At 35.4% G+C, this 24,138-nt stretch overlaps 1 protein-coding gene across 1 annotated transcript in view; it reads left to right on the top strand.

The window, feature by feature from the left end:
- Nucleotides 1–24,138, top strand: part of CSMD3 (CUB and Sushi multiple domains 3) — a 1,309,925-nt gene that overhangs the window by 369,022 nt on the left and 916,765 nt on the right. The window contains exon 5 of the mRNA XM_043483744.1: nt 23,141–23,348. Within this exon, the coding sequence (XP_043339679.1) occupies nt 23,141–23,348 (208 nt within the window). The remainder of the gene's footprint in view (nt 1–23,140; nt 23,349–24,138) is intronic.

Here is a 24,138-nt window from a genome sequence, read left to right on the forward strand (position 1 = left end):
TTTATTTAACTTATATGTAGAGTATATCACACAAAATCCCAGGCTGGATGAAGCACAAACTGGAATCAAGATTGTTGGGAGAAATATCAATATCCTCAGATATGCAGATGTCACCACCCTAATGACAGAACTTGAAGGGGAACTAGAGAGCCTGTTGATGAAAGTGAAAGAGGAGAGTGAAATAGCTGGCTTAAAATTCAACATTGAAAAAACTAAGATCATGGCATCCTTTCCCATCACTTCGTTGCAAATAGATTAGAAACAATGGAAGCAGTGACAGACTTTATTTTCTTGGGCTCCAAAATCACTACAGATGGTGACTGCAGCCATGATATTAAAATATGCTTGCTTCTTGGAAGAAAAGCTATGAAAAACCTAGATAACATATTAAAAAGCAGAGACATTAGTTTGCTGACAAAAATCCATCTAGTCAAAGTTATGTTTTTTCCAGTAGTCATGTATGGATGTGAGCGCTCGAACATAAAGAAAACTGAGCACTGAAGAATTGATGTTTCTGAACTATGGTTTTGGAAAAACTCATGAGAGTCCCTTGGGCTGTAAGATAATCAAACCAATCACTCTTAAAGGAAATCAGTCCTGAATGTTCATTGAAAGGGCTAATGCTGGAGCTGAAGCTCCAATACTTTGGCCACCTGGTGTGAAGAATTGACTCATTGGAAAAGACCCTGATGCTGGGCAAGATTGAAGGTGGGAGGAGTAGGGGACTGACAGAGGATGAAATGGTTGGATGGCATCACCGACTCGATGGACATTGATTTGAGCAAATTCCAGGAGTTAGTGATGGTCAGGGACTCCTGGCCTGCTGCAGTCCATGGGGTCACAAAGAGCTGGACATGACTGAGCCACTGAACTGAACTGAACTGAGTAGAATGCTACGAATAGAAAAGTGTGATTGATACCATTTAATTTCCACTTTAAAAAATACTATTTACTTCCTTTTAGCAAACACATTTTATTTGTACAAGAGAGAAAACATGGATTGATGTTGGTAAAATATTAATTTTGTTCCACTGAGAAATGATAGAGCATGGATAGATAAGTCAACCAAAAATATAGGGAGAAATAGACAAATATTTTATACATATAAAGTTATTAGCTTGGTCTTCTTGGTGGCTAGGTGGTAAAGAGTCTGCCTGCAATAAGGGAGACCTGGGTTAGTCTCCGGGATCAGGAAGATCCCCTGAAGAAGGGATTGACTACCCACCCCTGTATTCTTGCCTGGAGAATTCCATGGGCAGAGAAGCCTGGTGGGCTACATACACTCCATGGGGTCACAAAGAGTTGGACACGACTAGAGCAACTAACACTTTCACTTCAATGTTGATAGCATAGTGACTGGCACAACATTAATACTCAAATATATAACTACTGTTAACTTTGTTAACATGATTGCTATCTTCAAAGAATGCAATATCTTTCTTAAAAATTTTGAAAAATATACATACTCTTAAGCTCAGCAAACTTGAATTGGAGGAGGGAGACACTACAATTTTATTAAGAAAAAAATCATTCAAAGTTCATATAAAAGCCAATGATATCCTGCAAAACCATTCTATTCAATATCATTTAAGATAAATATTTTGATTACTAGTTAAATTCCAAGCATATGTGGGCTTCCCTGGTGGCTCAGATGGTAAAGAATTTGTCTGCAATGCAAAAGACCAAGCATATATCTAAATCTTGTCTTTTATAAAATAGATCAACAGATTCACTCAGATTTTAAAATTTCCATTTTCAAGTAAATTTGGCTCAAGTTTTATAATTTTAGATATGGTAAAACACTCCAACATATTTATAAAAATAAACACAAGACAAAAATGACTGTTCAGCGATCTGGCCTATGAAATAGAACAGGGAGAAACTCCTCAAAAACATATCAGATTTAAATATGAAATTGAGAAATCTTTGTTTCTATAATTTACAATAATTCTTTGACAAAATGAGTTCCAGTGGACAGTGCATCACTATGAAATGGAAAGATTTGGAAAGGATAATTGGTACACAAACTGGCTAATATGTTTTATTAAAATTGAAGATTCCCCTTAGGCAATTGAGTGGACAATGAAAGAGATTTAACTAAATGATATAGATTGAAAAATCATCAATATACCTGGGGTGTAATTGACCTAAGGAGATTAGATACTGTCACCTTGGGAGAAAGTATACATTTTTAAAAGAAGAGTAGAAGCCTAGGGAGCTCTGATATTAAAGTAACTGATAGAGAAATAAGAGGCCATGTGATAGATGGGTAAGAAGTTTTAGACAGCTAAAAGGGTAATCAGGAAAATATTTCACAAGAAGCCAAAGAAGAGGGAAGTAATGAGTTAATAACGATGCCATCTGTCACTGGGAGACTCAGTTAAAAATACTGAACAAGTGTGTGTCCTCTAGGAAGTTGAGCTCAGAAGAAAGGCTTGAGCTAGGAATGTTGAGCTCAGAAGAAAGGGTTCAATGGAAAGTATGAAGAAAAATAAAGATCTCAGTCCGTTGAAGGATGACTGGGAGATAAATAAGTAGAAACATTAAACAAAGATACATTTTCTGAGGAATTTGGAAAGGGAAGAGGAAAAACTTACTTTTAGAAAAGAATAGTTAATAGGCCAAGATAAATTTAGTTTATCTTTCTATTTGAAGGTGGATGGTGTTGGCTTCAATCTTACATGGACTTTTAGGATAATATTGGAGAGAGATTTATCAGCTTAAGTGAACTCAAGTAAAGACCCTGAGTTAAGTAAAAGATAGGATCAAGTACCCAAGTGAATGGAGTAGCTATTTTGCATGAATTATTACAGTGATTTTTGATCCTAACTATGCATTAGAATTACCTATCGAGCAAGTAAATAAGAATCTTGGGGTTGGGGCTGATTTGTGTGAAAATGTTAGTTGCTCAATTTTGTCCACCTCTTTGCTACCCCATGGACTGTGGCCTCTGTTCATGGAATTCTCTAGGCAAGAAAACTGGAGTGGGTTGCCATTCCCCTCTCTAGGTCATCTTCTGGATCCAGGGATCAAATCAAGGTCTCCCACATTGCAGGCAGATTCTTTACCATCTGAGCCATCAGGGAAGCCCGGGGCTGATTTATAGTTGTTTTAAAAGGCTCTACACAGATTCCTGATACTCAGTCCATGTTGAAACGTAGGTTATAGGATTTTGGAAATTTTGAGGGCAATCATACCCTGAATATTCTTTCTTTTTAAAATGTAGTAGCATTGAAGTTTGCCTTCTGAGAGTAATAATAATAATAATCACATGGATGGGGACTTGAGAACAGCAGTGGAGGTTAAAAATGAAATATGAACAAGGACAAGGGTTATGTAAAATAGAAAAAAATGAGATGGTAGCTGCTATCTTAGTACTGAAACCATAGTTTTAAATTGCAAATTTCTAGGCTTATTTCTGGACTTGTTATGTCAAAAACTCTGGGAGTGACACCCAGCAGTCAACTGTCTTTAGGGACTCCCAAATCACACTAAACTTTGAGAACGATGACTTTGCTGATCCTGAATGTCTGGATCATGCTGTTTCTAATTTCCATCTCAGAGAATTCAGGAAGAGGTGGGCAAGGTCTGAACAGTCTTTTGGAGATTTAGGGCCCATCTCATGACATATTCACTGACTTGAAAGGAGAATATCTACTTTTAAGGTTTTCTTCTCTTTTATTTTATAACATTTTTAATTAAAATATATATAAACAAAGGTTACAACTTAAAAGTGTACAGCTAGATACATTTTCACAAAATAAACATATCTGTGGTGCTAGAACCCAGATGGGGAATAGAATATTACTAGACATTTCTTGAGTATTCCCTCCTGGTCATTATTTGTCCTTCCCTGAGACTAAGCTTCCCTCTGAATTTCTAGCACCATATTATTTTTTGCACATTTTCAATTATATAAAATGGAATATTATGGTATATACTCTTCAGTGTTATTGTGACTCATCATATTGCTTTATATAGTAATAGTTTCTTCATTTTCACTGATAGTTCCTTCATTATAGGACTAAACCGCCATTCACATATATGTTATATTTTTGATGAACATTTAGGTTCTTTCTGGATTTGATTATTATAAATAATTAATCCATGAACATTTTTATAAATATCTTTCAGTGCATCTGAGAAAATACTTAACAGTAGAAACATTGTCATATGGTATTTCGAGTTTTATTAGATAGCAGCCAATAACTTTTCCAAAGTGACTGTACTAATTTAGAGTTATCAGGGGGATACAGAAATTTGGTTTGTTTCATTTTCTTACTAAGCTTTTACATTATCAATTTTTGTCATTTTAAGCTTTCTAGTGTGTGTGTAGTAGAGAGTTACTGTGATTTTAATTTTAATCTCCTTGATGACTATTGAGTACCTTTCTTATATGTCCATTGGCAATTCCTCTGCTTTCAATTGTGAGATGCCAATTATAGTGTTTTGTCTATTCTTCTATTAAGTTGTTTGCTTGTTACTTAATGATTTGTAGTTTTTTATATATTTTGGGTGAAACCTCATCAATTATGTATATTGGAAGTATCTTCCACTTTGTGCCTGGATTCTCCTAGTGAAATCACTTAAAGAATAGAATTCCTAATTTTTATATAGTGTAATACGCCTATTTAAGAAAACTTGGACAATCCTAAGGATATTTTACATTGTTTCTGAATCTGAGGGCTTCCCAGGTAGTGCTAGTGATAAGGAATCTACCTGCCAACGCAGGAGATGCAGGAGACATGGGTTAGATCCCTGGGTCGAGAGATCCATGGGGATGGAAATGGCTACCCACTCCAGTATTCTTGCCTGGAAAATCCCATGGACAGAGGATTGTGACTGATTACAGCCCACTGTGTTGTACAGAGTCAGGCATGACTGAGCACACATGCAGAATCTGAATTGTTTCACCTTTTTAATTTAAATCTATGGTTCAAATGTGGATATCCAGTTGATCGAGCACCATTTAATGAAAGATGTTCTATTCCCACTGCTCTGCAGTGCCGCTTTTGTCACAAATCAAATGTTTAAGTGTATTTGTGTGTATGCAGGTGTGTATTTTTCTGGTCTTTTTTCTGTTCCATTGGTTGACTGATCTATATTTACTTTTAATCCCTCATTGTTTTGATTAGTGTAGCTTTATAATAATAAGTCTTAATGCTGGTAACTTAAATTTATTTTCCTCTTTAAGATTATTTTAGATATGCTTTTTAGCTTTTTGAATTTCTAGATAAACTTTAAAAATAGTTTGTCAGTTTACATACTTGTATCCACACATGCACACATACACATTCCAAAATTTTGATTGGGATTATACTAAAATTACAGATTAATCTGGGGAGAATTGACATTTTTAGGTTACTGTTTGAAAACATGGAATGTCTATTTATTTACATAGATCTAAATTTTCTTTCAAAAGTAAATTTAAAACTTCACTCAGGCTTTTCTTGTTTTACTACTTTCATTCCTAGATATTTGAAATTTTATCCTATTAGAAATTATGTTTTTAAAAATCTCAGCTTCTAATTGTTTAGTGCTCATATATTTTTGAATATTGCCCTTGTGTTCAGTAGTCTTGCTTAATTCACACATTAAGTCAATATTTTTTGGATGATTCTCTTGACTACTCCACATATGTAATTCTGCCATCTGCAAATGAGTTTGTACCTTATTGAAGTAAAATATGGAGAAAAGTTTAAAAATGAGGTAACTCCCATACTGAACAGCAATAAGCATTTTCTGTTTATGCTTGTCTTTTTATTATAAAGCTTTTGACATACAACATACAGTTTGTTCTTAAAATTTTGAGGTAACTCCCATACTGAACAGCAATAAGCTTTTTCTGTTTATGCTTGCCTTTTTATTATAAAGCTTTTGACATACAACATACAGTTTGCTCTTAAAATTTATTTGGAAAATCTTCTCATCCTTCTACTTTGTTTTGACTTTTTGTTCTAATTATCAATTATCCTCTTTTGGAATAGTGATAATATTGGAATATAATAGTGATAATAGTGGACTCTAACTTGTGTTTTCTTTTTATGCTACTCCACAGATGGCTCAGAAATTAGACTTTAATTTGGTGATTAGCTTAAATAGATGTATATATTAATTTATTTCATATTTAATTCAGTGAATTCATGTAAATCTCTACTATATGTCAGCCTTTCTTTAATAATACAGATGTGATATGAACAAAAATAGATGCATCATCTGTCCATTGATGAAAGTTGAATGTTAATGTCCTCCACTACTATTGTGTTCCTGTTGATTTCTCCCTTCATGGCTAATCATATTTGCCTTCTATATTGAGGTACTCCTATGTTGGGTGCCTATATGTTTACAATTGTTATGTCTTCTTTTTTTGATCACTTGATCATTATATAGTGTCCTTCTTTATCTCTATAACAGTCTTTATTTTACAGTTTATTTTGTATGATATGAGTATTGTTACTTCGGTTTTCTTTTGATTTCCATTTGCATGGAATATCTTTTCCATCCCCTCACTTTCAGTCTGTATGTGTCCCTTGGTTTGAAGTGGATCTCTTGTAGATAGCATGTATGTGGTCTTGTTTTAGTATCCATTCAGCCACTCTCTGTCTTTTGGTTGGAGCATTTAATACATCTACGTTTAAAGCAATTACTGATTATATATTATATTATTGTGATTATTATTAATTTATTAATTATTGATATCAACCACAATTATAATTTATTAATATCAAGGTTAGTTATTATGATTATATATTATATATAATTAACATATATATATATATTGGTATAGATATAATAAGGGAAAACAGGGCTTTTAGATGACGCATTAGACCAGATAGACTTAATTGTTATTTATAAGGCATTCCATCCAAAAGCAACAGAATTCACATTCTTCATTTGTGCACATGGAACATTCTCCAGGATTCACCACACGCTGGCTACAAAGTGAGCTTCGATAAATTTAAGAGAACTGAAGTCATATCAAACATCTTTTCTGACCATGAAGCTATGAGATTAGTAATAAACTACAAAAAAAGCTGTATAAAACAAAAACACATGGAGGCTAAACAATTTGCTACTGAATAGGGTTTCCCTGGTGGCTCAGATGGTAAAGAATCTGGCTGCAATATAAGAGACCTGAGTTTGATCCCTGGGTTGGGGAGATTCCATGGAGAAGGAAATGGCAGCCCACTTCAGTATTCTTACCTAAAGAATTCCATGGACAGAGGAACTGGTGGGCTGCAGTCTGTGGGGTCACAAAGAGTTGGATACAACTGAGCGTATAACACTTTTAATTTCAACCAGTGGATCACTGAAGAAATCAAAGCAGAAATAAAAAACACCTAGAGAACGAAATGAAAATGAAAGCACAATGATTCCAAACCTATAGGATGCCACAGAAGCAGTTCTAATGGGGAAGTTTATAGCAATACGGTCTTACATCAGGAAATAAGAAAAATCACAAACAACCTAACCTTACACCTCAAGCAATAATAGAGAGAAGAACAAGCAAAAGCTAAAATTGTTAGAAGGAAAAAAATTAAAAAAGATTACAGCAGAAATAAATTAAGTAGAAATGAAAATATTAGCAAAGATCCATGAAACTAAAAGCTGTATTTTTTGGAGAAAACAAACAAAATTGATAAACTTTTAGCTAGACTCATCAAGAAATAAAGAGAATAAAAAATATGAACAGACCATTTAGAAGTACTGAAATTGCAACTGTGATTAAAAATTTCCCAACAAACTCACAGCTAACATTGAGCAAACTCAATGAACAAGAGTGGCAAGAGTGGACATCCTTGTCTTATTCCTGGTTTTAGAGGAAATGCTTTCAGCATTCCAATATTCTTGCCTGGAGAATCCCCATGGACAGAGGAGTCTGGTGGGACACAGTCCATGGGGTCACAAAGAATTGGACACGACTGAGTGATTAAACACAGCACATTCATCATTGAGTATGATGTTAGCTGTTGGTTCATCAGCTATGGCCTTTATTATGTTGAGGTGTGTTCCCTTCTATGTCTACTTTCTGAAGAGTTTTATCATAAATGGGTGCTGAATTTTGTCAAAAGCTTATTCTGTATCTATTCAGATGATCATATAGTTTTTATTCTTCAATTTGTTGATGTTATATATCACACTGATGGATTTGCAGATATTGAAAAATTCTTGCATCCCTGGGATGAGTCTGTCTTGATCATGATCCTTTTAATGTATCATTGGATTCAGGTTGCTAGTATTTTGTGTCTATGTTCATCAGTGACATTGGCCTGTAATTTTCTTTTTTGTATATGTTTGTCTGGTTGTGGTATCAGGGTGAATGTGGCCTCATAGAATATGACTGGGAGTTTTCCTTCCCCTGCAATTTTTTATAACAGTTTCAGAAGGATGAGTGTTAGCTCTTCTATAAACTAGTGAACCAGTGAAGTTGCTCAGTCGTATTTGCTTTTTTGCGATCCCGTAGACTACAGTCTACCCGACTTCTCCATCCACAGAATTTTCCAGGCAAGAGTACTGGAGTATGTTGCCATTTCCTTCTCCAGGGGATCTTCTCAACCCAGGGATCAAACCCAGGCATCCTGCATTGCAGGCAGATGCTTTACTGTCTGAGTCATCAGGAGGAATTTGCCTGTGAAACCATCTAGTCCTCCATTTTCTCTTAAGATCAGGAACAAGATGAAAGTGCCCAATTAGACCACTTTTATTCAACATAGTCTTGGAAATACTAGCAAAATCAATCAGAGAAGAAAAAGAAATGAATGGGATCCAAATTGGAAAAAAAGTTAAACTGCCATTGTTTGCAGATGACGTGATACTAGACATAGAAAATCCTAAAGACACTACCAGAAGACTAACTAGGCCTCATTGATTAATTTGGCAAAGTTGCAGGATATAAATTAATACACAGAAATCTGTTGTATTTCTGTAACCTAACAATGAAAGATCAGGAAGAGAAATACAAAAAGTGATCCCATTATCATTGTATCAAAAAGAATAAAATACCCTTGGAGTAAATACCCTACTAAGGAGACAAAAGACCTTTATTGAACTCCCAAAACTATAAGATGCTGTTGAAAGAAATTGAATATGAGACCAACAGATGAAAATATAGTCCCTTTTCTTGGATTGAAAGAATCAATTTTGTCAAAATGACTATACTACCCAAGGCAATCTACAGATTCAGTGCAATCTCTATCAAATGACCTATGGCATTTTTCACAGAACTAGAACCAAAAAATCTTAACATCTGTATGGAAACCAGGAGACCTTAAATGGCCAAACCAGTTTTGAGAAAGAAAAATGGAGCTGGTGGAATCAGGCTCCCTGATTTCAGGCTATACTACAAAGGTATAGTCATCAAAACAGTATTGTACTGGCACAAAAATAGAAATATCCTGATCAACAGAGTAGGATAGAAAGCCCAGAAATAAACCCACACACCTGTGGTCAGTTAATTTACAACAAAGGAGGCAACACTTAACAGTGGAGGAAAGAGTCTTTTCAGTGAATGGTGCTGGAAAAGCTGGATGGCTGCATGTAAAAAAAATGAAATTAAAACATTCTTTAACACCATACACAAAAATAAATTCATAATGGATTAAGACCTAAGTAAAAGACTGGATATTTTGTAATTCTTAGAGACAAACATAGACAGAACACTCTATGACATAAATTACAGCAATATCTTTTACAATCTGTCTCCCAGACTCATGGAAATAAAAATGAAAATAAACAAATGGGACCTAATTAAACTCAAAAGCTTTTGTACAGCAAAGGAAACCATAAATAAAATGAAAAGAAGACCCACAGAATGGGATAAAATATTTATAAATGAGGCAGTTGATAAGGGATTAGTCTCGAAAATTTACAAACAGTTCATGTGGCTGAATATCATCAAAAATAAATAAATGGCAATAAAAAAATGGACAAAGACCTAAATAGACATTTCTCCAAAGAAGACATACAGATGACCAAGAGCCACATGAAAAGATGTTCAACATCACTAATTATTAAAGATATGCAAATCAAAACTAGAATGAGTTATCACCTCACACACCTGTAAGAATGGCTATCACCAAAAAGTTGAAAAACAATAAATGCTAGAGAAGGTGTGGAGAAAAGGGAACACTCTTACACTGTTTTTGGAAATTGGTACAGCCACTGTGGAGAACATGAAGGTTCCTTAAGAAACTAAGAGTAGAGCTACCATATCTTTGTTGTTCAGTCACTAAATCATGTCCAACTTTTTGTGAACTCATGGACTGCAGTATGCCAGGCTCCTCTGCCCTCCACTATCTCTTGGAATTTGCTAAAATTCATGTTCATTGATTTGGTTTTGTTATCTAACCCATCTCATCCTCCGTTGCCCTCTTTTCCTTTTGTCTTCAGTCTCTCCCAGCATCAGGCTCTTTTCCAATGAGTAGGCCATTCGCATCAGGTGGCCAAAGTATTGGAGCTTCAGTTTCAGCATTGGCCATTCCAATGAATATTCAGGGTTGATTTCCTTTAGGATTGATTGGTTTGATCTCTTTGCAGTCCAAGGGACTCTCAAGAATCAATGTTCTCAAGCACCACAATCTGAGAACAACAATTCTTTGGTGCTCAGTCCTCTTTATGGTCCAACTCTCATATCCTACATGACTACTGTAAACACCATAGCTTTGACTATACTCACCATTGTCAGCAAAGTGATGTCTCTGCTTTTAATATGTTCTCTAGGTTTGTCATGGCTTTTCTTCCAAGGAGCGAGTCTTTTAATTTCATGGCTGCAATTGCTGTGTGCAGTGATTTTGGAGCCCAAGAAAATAAAATCTGTCACTGTTACCACTTCTCCCCTGTCTATTTGCCATAAAATGATGGGACCAGATAGCATGATCTTAGTTTTTTTATTGTTGAGTTATAAGCCAGCCTTTTCGCTCTCTTCTTTCACCCTCATCAAGAGGCTGTTTAGTTCCTTTTCACTTTTTACCAGTAGGTTGGTATCTGCATATCTGAGGTTGTTGATATTTATTCCAGCAATCTTAATTCTAGCTTGTGAGTCATCCAGCCCAGCATTTCACATGATATACTTTGCATGTAAGTTAAATAACAGGGTGACAATATACAGCCTTGACATGCCCCTTTCCCACTTTTGAACCAGTCTGTTTGTTCCATGTCCAGTTCTAACTGTTACTTCTTGTCCTACATACAGGTTTCTCAGGAGACAGATAAGGTGGTCTGGTATTCCCATCTCTTTAAGAATTTTCCACAGTTTGTTGTGATCCACACAGTCAAAGTTTGTTCTGGCCCATCCATGTACACATTGGTATATTTAAAATAAATAGCCAACAAAGATTTAAAAAAAAAAGGTTCAATCCCTGCCTTTTTAGAGCTTACAAATTAGAGGGAGACAGAGGTTTCAAATACTAACCCAGAAAAATACCTTTCATCAAGAAGTGGCCTTTAAGGTCACCCAAGGCCACAATATCCAGATAGAATAAGAAGAAAAAATGTCAGTGTTTTTGTGGGAAGTTTTTATGAGCAAAGTATTCAATGTTAATACACTTCACTGCCATTCTATTAACGAGAATTCAGTTACATGCCTTAACCTAGATGTGAGGAGCATTAGAAAGTTTGCTGTTCTTGCGAAGCTGTCTCCCAACAATAACCTTACATTTGAAGATGGAACAGGGATTTTAGTGCTTGGCTAGTTGTTTCTCCACATCAAGATGCCAAGATGCATGTGCTTCTACATCTGGATTTTTAGTTTTTATCAAATTTGGAAATCTTTTTCTCTTCAAATATTTTTCTATGGTTCCTCCCTTCCCCACAAACTTTTTGGAATTTTAGTATAATGCATGTTAAGCTGCTTCATATTTTCCTACAGGAGAAAAAATATTTTTAAGTTCTTCTATTTTCTTTGCTTCATTTTGAATAATTTCTATTGATCTGTGTTCAAGTTTTCTATATTTTATTCTGTAGTATCTAATCTGCTCTAAGGCCCATTGAGCAATTATTTTTATTCCTAATAATGTATTTTGATCTGAGTTTCATTTGGTTTTAATTTATATCTTCTCTTCCTTTTCTCAGGATATTCACTGTGTTTACTTTTTCTGTAAATAACTATGTAGTAAATATTTTAGACTTTCCTTAGCATATGTGGTCTCCATCATATATTTATCTTTAATTCTAGTCTATTTTTCATCTGTTTTTATAATCCTTTAAAATTATAAAAATCATTCTTAGCTCTCAGGTGATACCAAAACAGGCACAGGCTAGATATAGTAAAATACAGTTAAAATATCTGTTATATAGTTTTTGTCTGCTAATTCCATCATCTCCACATTTTTTCTCTGTTTCTATTAACTGATATTTCTCTGAATAATTGGTCATAATTTTCTGCTTCTTGAGATGGCTAATCACTTTTTACTGGATGTTGAACTTTGTGAATTTTAAATTACTGAGTGTCTGGATTTAGTTTTCTTCTTTAAAGAAATGTTGGGCATTCATCTGTCATATAGTGAATATATATTTGGTTCAGTTTATGTTTTCTGAGCTTTAATTTGTTAAGGCAGTTCTAGAGTAATCTTCAGGGATGGTTTAACTCCTCTACTGAAAGTGTATCCCTTCTACATTTGCTGCTAAGTATACTGGCTATTTAAAGGGGACTCTTCATTCTTGCCAAAGGAAATTGAAAAATATCCAGCCATGCCTCTCTCTTGGAACCTTTCAGGCCACAGATCTCTGGACTTTCTTTGACTAACTCCTTGGAATTTTCCCCTTTGCATGCATTTGTTAGTATTTAGCACCTATCCAGGGACAACCATGAAGATTTTATAAATTCTTTTTCTGCAGAGCTCCCTTTACTCTGGGATTCTGTCTTTCGGCTTGCAGGCACTTCATACTTCCTGCACAATGTCTACTCATTCTAGGGAAAACGTGATGTTCTATTTATAAGCCACTCCTTGGTTTATGGTTGTGAAATTGCTTCTAGACAAAACCCAGGCAATTATGGGAGCCTCCCTCTTTGTTCCTTTCCTTTTTGGGATCACAGTTCTGTATGGCCCTGGCCTAGTGTTTGAAAAAAGATATATTTTGCTTAGTTTTTAAAATTTTTTAAAAAACATGAAAATCTGCTCCCTGTTTTTCTATCATGGCTCCTTCTTGATTTAAAGATTTTATTTTTTCTCCAGATCTTTAGATAATTTACATTATCATTGAATGAATTATTTTTTTTTAATTTGGAAACTCTGAGAAGTATTGAGTGAAAAAATCCACATATTTATTAATTACTTTCCTCCGTGCATTAACTTACGTTGTCATTTCTAAACATGTCTCTTCAGTAAAAGTCACTCAGTCGTGTCCAACTCTTTGCAACCCCATGGAGAGGAGCCTGCCAGGCTCCTCTGTCCATGGACTTCTTCAGAGCAGGATACTGGAGGAGTTAGCTATTCCCTTCTCCAGGAGATCTTCCCAACCCAGGAATAGAACCCAGGTCTCCTTCATTGCAGGCAGATTCTTTGCTGTTTGAGCCACAAGCATGTTGCTTAAGGAAAGTAAATAAAACTGAGGCAGGACATTTGCTTGAAAACATATTTGAGTATTCAAAACTAAAACTTCAGTGCTGAGATGTCATATTTAGTTTATTTCCATGAGGTGGTCATCTGGATAAAAATGATGAATATTTGTCTTCAAGTTGTTATAAATCAATTTCTCAGGTGAATTTAATTTCATCTGGTTTAGAAAGAACCAGAAGTAGCTTAAGTGAGAGATAAAAATTGAGAAATCCTTTAGTTTTCCTTCATAATGATCAACAACTTTATTTTCTTTAAAACTTGGAAAATTATTTGTTATACCTTGACAAGTGTTATAACTACCTTGTTCCTCAATTTTCTTACCTTGAAAAGTGAAAATGAAAGAGTTAATCACCCAGTCGTGTCCAACTCTGTAACCCCATGAACTGTAGCCCACCAGGCTCCCCTGTCTATAGAATTCTGCAGCTCCAGCAAGAATACTGGAGTGAGTAGCCATTCACTCCTCCAGGGGAATCTTCCTTATCCAGGGATCTACGCTGGTCTATACACTGGTCTCAAAGAATTGCAGGCAGATTTTTTAACGTTGGAGCCACTATGAGAAAAGAGTTTCTTCTTACAAACAAAGATGTATAAGGCTGAACTACTAAATGTAAAGAAAGTAGCTATATATATGGAGCTGCTGCTCTGTATATGTAATAGATAATTAATTAATTTAATATTAAATAGTTTGTCTAATTAGGAGATAGAGCAGTGATCCCTGTCTTGGGAAGGAAAAGAAAACCTCACATAAATGAGAGTTTTACTTGAGTGCTGATGGAATGTTGAAATTTAGTAAGGGAGATTCACAGAATTCCCCAATGTAACATCTGAGGTTGGATTGAATGCTTAGAAGTATCTGGGATTGACCAAGTGTACTCCTCTTCTACAATGTGCAATTCATTTCTTTTTCTGTAAGAAATACACCTATTTCCTGTCACTACCCTCTCCCTCCATCCCTAAGCTCTTTCAGAAGAAACTAATAGCAGGGCAGAGAACAGTATGAGATCAGTATCTGAAAAAATGTGTTACAGTCAACTTGTAGGTTCATTTTGAAACTTTGTTTTTGTTTAAGCTGTCAGGTTGGTGGTGTACTCAATATGCCAGCAAATTTGGAAAACTCAGCAACGGTCACAGGACTGGAAAAGGTCAGTTTTCATTTCAATCCCAAAGAAAGGCAATGCCAAAGAATGCTCAAACTACCACACAATTGCACTCATCTCACACGCTAGTAAAGTGGTACTTAAAATTCTCCAAGCCAGGCTTCAGCAATACGTGATCCGTGAACTTCCAGATGTTCAACCTGGTTTTAGAAAAGGCCGAGGAACCAGAGATCAAATTGCCAACATCCACTGGATCATCGAACAAGCAAGAGAGTTCCAGAAAAAACATCTATTTCTGCTTTATTGACTATGCCAAAGCCTTTGACTATGTGGATCACAATAAACTGTGGAAAATTCTGAAAGAGATGGAAATACCAGACCACCTGACCTGCCCCTTGAGAAACCTGTATGCAGGTAAGGAAGCAACAGTTAGAACTGGACATGGAACAACAAACTGGTTCCAAATAGGGAAAGGAGTACATCAAGGCTGTATATTGTCACCTTGCTTATTTAACTTATATGCAGAGTACATCATGAGAAACGTTGGGCTGGAAGAAGCACAAGCGGGAATCAAGATTGCTGGGAGAAATATCAGTAACCTCAGATATGCAGATGACACCACCCTTATGGCAGAGAGTGAAGAACTAAAGATCCTCTTGATGAAAGTGAAAGAGGAGAGTGAAAAGGTTGGCTTAAAGCTCAACATTCAGAAAATTAAGATCATGGCATATGGTCCTATCACTTCATGCAAATATATGGGGAAACCCTGGAAACAGTGGCTGACTTTATTTTTCTGGGCTCCAAAATCACTGCAGATGATGACTGCAGCCATGAAATTAAAAGACGCTTACTCCTTGGAAGGACAGTTATGACTAATCTAGACAGCATATTAAAAAGCAGAGACATTACTTTGCCAACAAAGGTCCATCTGGTCAAGGCTATGGTTTTTCCAGTGGTCATGTATGGATGTGAGAATTGCACTATAAAGAAAGCTGAGCGCCGAAAAATTGATGCTTTTGAACTGTGGTGTTGGAGAAGACTCTTGAGAGTCCCTTGGACTGCAAGGAGATCCAACCAGTCCATCCTAAAGGAGATCACTCCTGGGTGTTCATTGGAAGGACTGATGTTGAAGCTGAAACTCCAATAGTTTGGCCACCTGATGTGAAGAGCTGACTCATTGGAAAAGACCCTGATGCTGGGAAGGATTGGGGGCAGGAGGAGAAGGGGACGACAGAGGATGAGATGGTTGAATGGCATCTCCGACTCAATGGACATGGGATTGGGTAAACTCCAGGAGTTAGTGGTGGACAGGGAGGCCTGGAATGCTGTGGTTCATGGGGTTGCAAAGAGTTGGACACGACTGAGCAACTGAACTGACTGACATGTTTGTGGAAGTTCCAGCTTATAATACTTCAAATGAGTATGATCTCATACTCAAAATCAGAGCAAGTTCAGTTATTTTCAGTATCTGAATAAGTCACACAAATTAAATGTAAATAAAATTTAATTTTAAGCAAAATAAATTTCTGCAAATTATTAAGCTTTTTTCTTCTTAAATGCCAATAATCTTGATTTTATTTTGACTTTTCCCCTGCTTTATACACAAGAGATTAAATGATATTGTTTCTATAATTTCAGTTATTTTAAAGTGTAGAAACAGGAGCATTTAATGGTAGCTTTATAATATTATAAACAATTAAAATTAGGTTTAATAGCATTTTAAATTTAATAGCTATATTTTTATCAATATATTTGAGTACATGTAGCATTTAGACAGAATTGTTAGTATTTCACACAGGTAATTGGAATAAGTTTCAAGTCAAATGATTAATTTTTTAAAAATTCATGTTCTTAAATGATGACATTGCCCTCATTGATTCTGTTAGCTGTGTTGGTTGTTTCCTTCATGTTTTACAACAGTGTGAGTGACTCTGCAAATTTAACATGCCACTAACATAATTCAGTCTATGTATTGCATTTAAAAAAAAAAAGAAATCACATTTTAAGTCTTAACAACCTAAGCCATTTTTAGAACAAGAGTAGAGAAACCATCAACCTTTTTTATATTCCCAGTATGTTAAATATCTTCATTTTAAAGCCATCATTACTTCTAGTTAACCTCAAGAGAAGTCTAAGATATATAATCACATTGCTTTACTCTTTATATGAAAAATGTTTTTATTAAAAATGGATCTAAGAGAATTATTCTGATTTATTGTGCAATTATGCTGTTTATCTCAAAGTACCTACAAATACCAAACTAATATTTTGAAGATATTGAGACAAAAATATGCTAAACTACTGAATAAATGAGAGATGGTATATCTTTGGAAATAATAAAGCATGAGAAAAATTGACTGGATTCTTGATTCAGTCCCCTAATCTATATCTTCCATTATTTACTTTCTCTTTCATCTTTATAGAGCAGCAAGAATATTTTTAAGACTCAAAACCACTCATGTCATCTCTTTGCTGAAAACTCATTAATAACTTTCCATTGCTCTGAATGCATCCCATAGTCTTGTCAAAAAGGTCCTGTAAGGTCTTGGCAGTTGCATACAGATTTTTCGTTTTTCCAGCTTGGGGAATTTTGAAGAATGCCCATTTCCTCTGGTGAAAAAAAACAAGTGTATGTACTCAAAACAGTTTTCATTTCCTCATATAGTTAATACTTAACTATTCACCCTTCAGGTTTCTAGTCCATCATCACTTTCTCAAATAATCCTTGTTTTTGAATTCTCTAACTATTTCAAAGCCACAAACATACATTATCAGTACTAAACACTCCTTCTTCAAGGTACCTCACAGAAATTTAATTTTATATGTTTTTTTGTTATTTATTTAGAACCTTAATCTCTGCTATATACAGAATTCTTAGTAGGCAGTATCATGCTGACTTAAATAACCACTGTAGCATGAAAGACTAACACAGTTCCTCCTGGTATTTTAGTATATCTCAAAGAACATTTTTTGAATAGATGACCAAATGAATGATCTTTAAACTTCAAAGAAAGTTTATACAAATAACCAATATCACCCCATGTGTATCTTGAGTATGTTCTATTGAATGTTTTATGTTCTGTGGTTCTATTGAATAACTTATATGAGCCCTGCCCTTTCTGTGACATAAGAGACAAAAATACTACAGACAACACTAATCAAATGGGCAAGGCTGGTGACCAGGATAGACTGATGCTGAAAGAATAAAGCTTCTGTCATTGCCAGGATATGTATCAAGGCACTTTGCCCAGAGACCAGGCAATATTATGTAGCAGAGACAGCACAGCACTATGTATCAAAATCTCATGGTTTGTTTGAATTCTGCCTTTACTTGTTCTAACTCTGATCCAAAATGAACTTTTTATTTAGGCAATGCATTCTACTGTAAGATAAAACTGTATTGGTTTTTATAAATATTATAGTAAATCCAGGTTGAATCATAATACAAATGTTATGTCATTCAAATAGGTCACCTAGCCAAAATGTTGCATATCTAACGTGCTAAAAGCAAACTTATTTTCTTGTCAATTACTGATTCTATGATAGTCTCTTTAGTAATAAAGAGATCAAACAAGTGTACTTAACTAAGAACTTGGTACAGGAATTGGCAAGAGCATTGGTCTGAATGCTGGACGATCTCGGTTCCCATGCTTGTTTTCGTGCATGTCAATCATACTTTTGGGTTTAAGTTCTTTTTCTATAAAATAAGACTTTCCCTGGGGTGAGCTGTTCTATGAATTACTCTGCATTTCATGTGGCAAGAATTTGGGGTGATGTCTCTCTTCTATGTGCCTAGATTACTTCTTAAAGGAGACCATGCAGACAAATTGAGTTGTTTGCTGTGGAGTTTGGGGGACACAGTGTATTATTAAGACCTTGGCTGAAATATTTAAATATCTGTTGCAAACCAAGAAGGCTACATTTGGGAAGAAATTGCATTTCTACAGAGGATAAATAAATGGGGAATGTTTCCTTGACCATATGCAAGACTTTTGTGAGGGTATTATGGCCTGGAATTATCTTAGATCCTGCCCAAGAGGTCTACCTGTAAGGATAAAGAAATACTGTTGGAAAGGGAGTAGAAGCATACCATTCTAAACACATGGTGTTCTTGGGTTGGTTATTTCTCTCTCTCGGTTCTCTCATTGCAATAAAAATGTGGAACATCTTCTGGAACATCTTCGGACTAAAGAGTTTAAAACAACAGACAAGTTACAGCTCAGTTACAGCTCAAGCAGATATATCGTTACTAAACAGACGCTCCCAAGACATGGGAACAGACCGATCTCAAAGAAGTCATCCTTGCCACTATTCCCTCTTAGATTCCCCACTTTTATATTTCCTGTCTCCTCCGTTTGGTTGTGTCCTCTGCAATATAGGACTTGTACTTACCACCAGTCAAGAAAGGGAATGAAAATGGATGTATGCTGAAGGCCAATTGACAGTTGCAAGTTACATAACAACAGACTCTTGTTATGTATGTCTTCCCATTATTCAGTCTGTTATAATCAGATGTATATATGTATAGAATACTTATGAACCCTTAATTGCCTCCTCGCTGCCTATGGTTAAGTGGTTAACCCCATGGTTAGTAACCCCGTGGTTAGTTTGTTTCCACTGTGTGCCTAGGGTTGATGTGCAGGAGCTGGAAAAATCTCTGAGGTTATATCTATTATATCTGTTAGCTCCTCTGGGTGTGTCTGGGATGAGATTTAGAGATTAGCTTGCATCCTTTTTGGCTAGGCCACCTTTGGTTGCTCATGCCTAATTTCCTACCTAATAGTAGGGTGGAGAAAATAAGTAGCCAGCCGGAGAAACAATTCACCCACAACAGGGGAACTGTTTTGGGTACTTCTGAGGGTCCTGTGAAAAGATTTATAATCAAGATGAATCATCTTTTTTAAATTATCTGCCAAAGCCTTTGGAAACCAGTACCAAATCAGTGTGAGGCAAATAATATTCATGTGCCCTGATGTCTTTTATTTCCAAATCTAGGATGAATCATAGGGAACTCAGTAAGTAGGGATAGATGAAAAGAAATTCTAGAGGGGACAATGGGAAAGGAAAGCTGACTTCACTCCCTCACCTCTGCCCCATCTGCCACAAGCCTTAGCTAAGGGGAGCAAAGAATCTTAACCCGAATGAAATCAATTTTTTGTTTGTGATTAACTAGGACTTTTTTTTTATACAGTTCACGAGGTTCTTATAGTACGTATAATGCAGTGGTTTGCCATTCCCTTCTCCAGTGGATCAGATCACATTTTGTTAGAACTCTCCACTATGACCCGTCCATCTTGGGTGGTTCTACATGGCAGGGCTCATAGCTTCATTGAGTTACACAGGCCCCTTCACCATGACAAGAAAAACATCTATCTTTGTTGCATCAACTACACCAAAGCCTTTGACTGTGTAGATCATTAAACTGCAGAAAGCTCTTAAAAAGATTGGAATACCAGACCATCATATATATCTCTTGAGAAACCTGTACATGCCTTAGGAAGCAACAGTTAGAACCCTGTATGGAATAACTGATTGGTTCAAGATAGAGAAAGGAGTATGACAAGGCTGCCTGCTGTCACCCTGTTTGTTTAACCCATATGCTGAACACATCATGAGAAATGTTGGGCCGGATGAGTTACAAGCTGGAATTAAGATAGGCGGAGGAAGCACCAACAATCTCAGATATGTGGATGATATCACTCTAATGGCAGAAAATGCAGAGGCACTAAAGAACCTTTTGATGAGGGTGAAGGATGAGAGTGAAAGAACCAGCTTAAAACTAAAGATTAAGAAAACTAAGATCATGGCATCCAGCCCCATTACTTCATGGCAAATAAAAGGGGAAAGGGTGGAAGTAGAGACAGGTTTCCTCTTCTTGGGCTCTAAAATCACTGCAGATGGTGAAAATAGCCATGAAATAAGAAGATGATTGCTTCTTGGAAGGAAAACAATGATAAACCTAGACAGTGTCTTGAAAAGCAAAGACATTACTATGCCGACAGAGGTCCATGTAGTCAAGGATATGGTCTTCCCAGTGGTCATGTACGGTCATAAAAAAGGCAGAGCAACAAAGAATTGATGCTTTTGAACTGTGGTGCTGGAGAAGACTCCTGAAGTCCCTTGGACAGCAAGATGATCAAATAAGTCAATCTTTAGGGTAATCAACCCTGAATACTCATAGGAAGGACTGATGCTGAAGCTTCAGTATTTTGGTCATCTGCTACTAACAGCCAACTCATTGGACAAGTCTTCAATGCTATGAAAAATTGAGGGCAGAAGGATAAGAGGGCATCAGAGGATGAGATGGCTGAATGACATCACTGATACAATGAACATGAACTTGGGCAGACTTTGGGAGATGGTGAGGGACAGGGAGGCCTGGGGCATTGCAGCCCATGGGGTCACAAAGAGTTGGCCATGATTGGGTGATTGACTGACAACATCCACGACTAGACACACTGATAGATAAATTTATATTTTTGAATTAAAAACGAGTGTTTTTTTTCTTATTCTGAGTATGAACTCAAATGTTTCTCCCTGAGATTTTATCTAGACACAGAAATAAAGAGCTCACAGAACTTGTTTGAGTATGTTATATACCAGTTACACTACAAATATATGATAGTGTAACATTTCATTTCTGAAGCAATACTCAACCTTGGTGTTACCACTGAGAAGACAAAGAGTGGAAATAATTTGTGGTTCTGGGTTGAAAGCTGTAGGACATTTTCACCAGAGGTTAAAATTGACATATTAAGGGAAGACATTGTGTGTTCTGGCAAGAAAATTATAGTAGTATATCTCATAGTCTATACTGGACCACTAGTTCGTTCTAATTACTCAACAAACTTAAAAAAATAGAGAGGGCATCGTGAAAATAAATATCATACTTACTGTAGTGTATGATGAAAATTAAGTTATCTTTTACGAGCAATATATTTATGCTTTTAACTTTTGAATTATGGCGCTAAGTGGATAAAGAGTGGGGCAGAATGAAGCTAATGCTATTTAATGCATACAATTTAATAAGAAAATTGTTCTTAGTACCAAAGCATATTGGCCATTCTATGCCCATTATGGAATAAAATAGAATGCTGCCTATCTCTATTTATTACACTTACAGAGTGTTAGCTATTTCATCAAACAATAATTGGTCATTATAGAGCTAGATATTTCCCCAGACATTTGATTTGAATTGAAGGAATTCCCAGAGTGGCTCAAGACAACAGCATAAATCTTGAGAAATTTTGTTGTACAAATAGGCTAGTAACCTATTGACTGGCCTAAACCACATTAGGATAAGACAAATTTTATAGCTTCAATTTTTTTATAAAACAATGGGCTTTATCTTATGTTTTATCACTAAGCATTGGTGGTCATATAATCTCTCTGTTAACATACTCCATTGGCTAAAAATAGACTTGTGGAGAATCTATGGCCCTTATTGGGAAATGAGAACCGCAGGTCCAAATGTCCAAACGTAACATTAGTAGAAACTTTCCAAATTGAAGAAAAGTATGATTTATAAAATAGAAGGTTCTGAGCCACCTACAATATGAGAAGTTGATATGTCTATTCAACCAGTCACTGATGTCATTGCATTTATAATATTGTGTATACATGTATCATATGAATATGTAGCAAAATATGTTTACATTGCTTGATAGTCATAGGGAATATTTACGAAAGATGTGTTGCTGAGTATATTATTGTAGTTGCTCTATTATTTCTTTCTAATTAAAGTTTCCTAGATTTGTGATGTATTTGTATTTAAATTGCATTTCCACAAACATTTTCAATAACTTTTGAATGTCAATGACAGAAATTTATTATATTCTTTCCTATTATTTATTTGGTACAAACTACATTAAGGAAATAAAAACAAAGCTGAGACCTATCATGAATATGCACAAAGTGACTCAACATTTCCCATTATAGACCTTAAGAACAATGTTTCTTTTGTTTTACTCCATCATCTAATCAATGAAAAGAAAATCTTAGTTATTTTACTCTGAGCTCTGATTGGAGTATAGGTTTTTATTTACATCATTGCTGTTTCAACCAATAATTATAAAATAATCATGATAGCGCATCCTTCCATCCTTCCTTGCTCAGTCGTGTCTGACTCTGTGATCCCATGGCCTGTAGCCTGCCAGGCTCCTCTGTCTGTGTTGCCATTTGCCATTTCCTACTCTAGGGGATCTTCCCTGCTCAGAGATCAAACCCACCTCTCTTGCGTGTCCTGCACTCTCAGTGTATTCTTTACCACTAGCGCCACCTGGAAGCCCAGTCATGATAGCATTTATATTTATATATGTGATTAAAAATTTTTATGAACTTAACATTTTTTTTAATCTCTATTAGTGTAATGTGCATTTGGTTTCACAACATTTGTCCTGTTATCTTTATTCAGTAATATTAACAGTTGATTTAATCGCATTTCTCTTAATGATTTATATCTGAACATCTCATTTTTGTTTTCAACAGCTGAAGATGCATGTGGAGGAACAATGAGAGGATCTAGTGGCATCATATCAAGCCCTAGTTTTCCTAATGAGTACCATAACAATGCTGATTGCACTTGGACCATTGTAGCAGAACCTGGGGATACAATTTCACTCATATTTACTGATTTCCAAATGGAAGAAAAGTATGATTACTTAGAAATAGAAGGTTCTGAGCCACCTACAATATGGTAAGTAGACAATCTCTATCAACTTAGCATTGATGTAATTGCCTGAGGCAAAATTGGGGTTGAAAAACAACTATATTTGGGCCTTTAAAGAATTAGAAATCTTAAAAAATTAACAGATGCAGGAAAATTATAGGGAGTGATTATCAGAGCTGAGGAAATTTTGAAGATTGGGTACTGATATATAGAGTGGAATTTTGAAAGATGAAGCATCTCACCAACTATTTTTTTATCACTCAATCAATGAAAAATAATTTGATTTTATCAAAACTTATAAAAGGAAATGAGTCATTCCTACAGTTTTCTGTTCCTTAGTGGGTCAGTTCATATTTGGCATTTCTTTTCAAATTAATTGAATAGTCTTGGAAATAATTTGCCTTTGGTTTTGTAAGTAGATCTTTTATATACCCTATTATTTGAAGGCAAAAATTAAAATTAAATGGGTGAATATGATCTGATCTGTTTCTTTAGAAACTCAATCCATGGTCTCATGAAGCTGCAGAGTTTTCAAAACATAATTTTAGGTTATAATATTTTTTAAAAGAAAATACATCTTTATGCTGTTTTAAAAATTTTAATGCACTGTTATCATTGAAGTGTAAAGTAAAATCAATAATTGAGTGAAGAATGGTGGAATTAGTGAAATGAAGTCATAGGTAAAATCTAGACTAAAAGGGTCTTTTAAGAAATGTAAAAATTTGATATGAATACTGAGAATTTATTGAAGGATTTTTATCAAAATCAATTAAGAGGTTTGCATTTTCAAATGATGATTCTTACTGAAGTATAGAGA

This window comes from Cervus canadensis, chromosome 12 (genome assembly GCF_019320065.1).
Source record: "Cervus canadensis isolate Bull #8, Minnesota chromosome 12, ASM1932006v1, whole genome shotgun sequence".
Classification (NCBI taxonomy): Eukaryota; Metazoa; Chordata; class Mammalia; order Artiodactyla; family Cervidae; genus Cervus; species Cervus canadensis.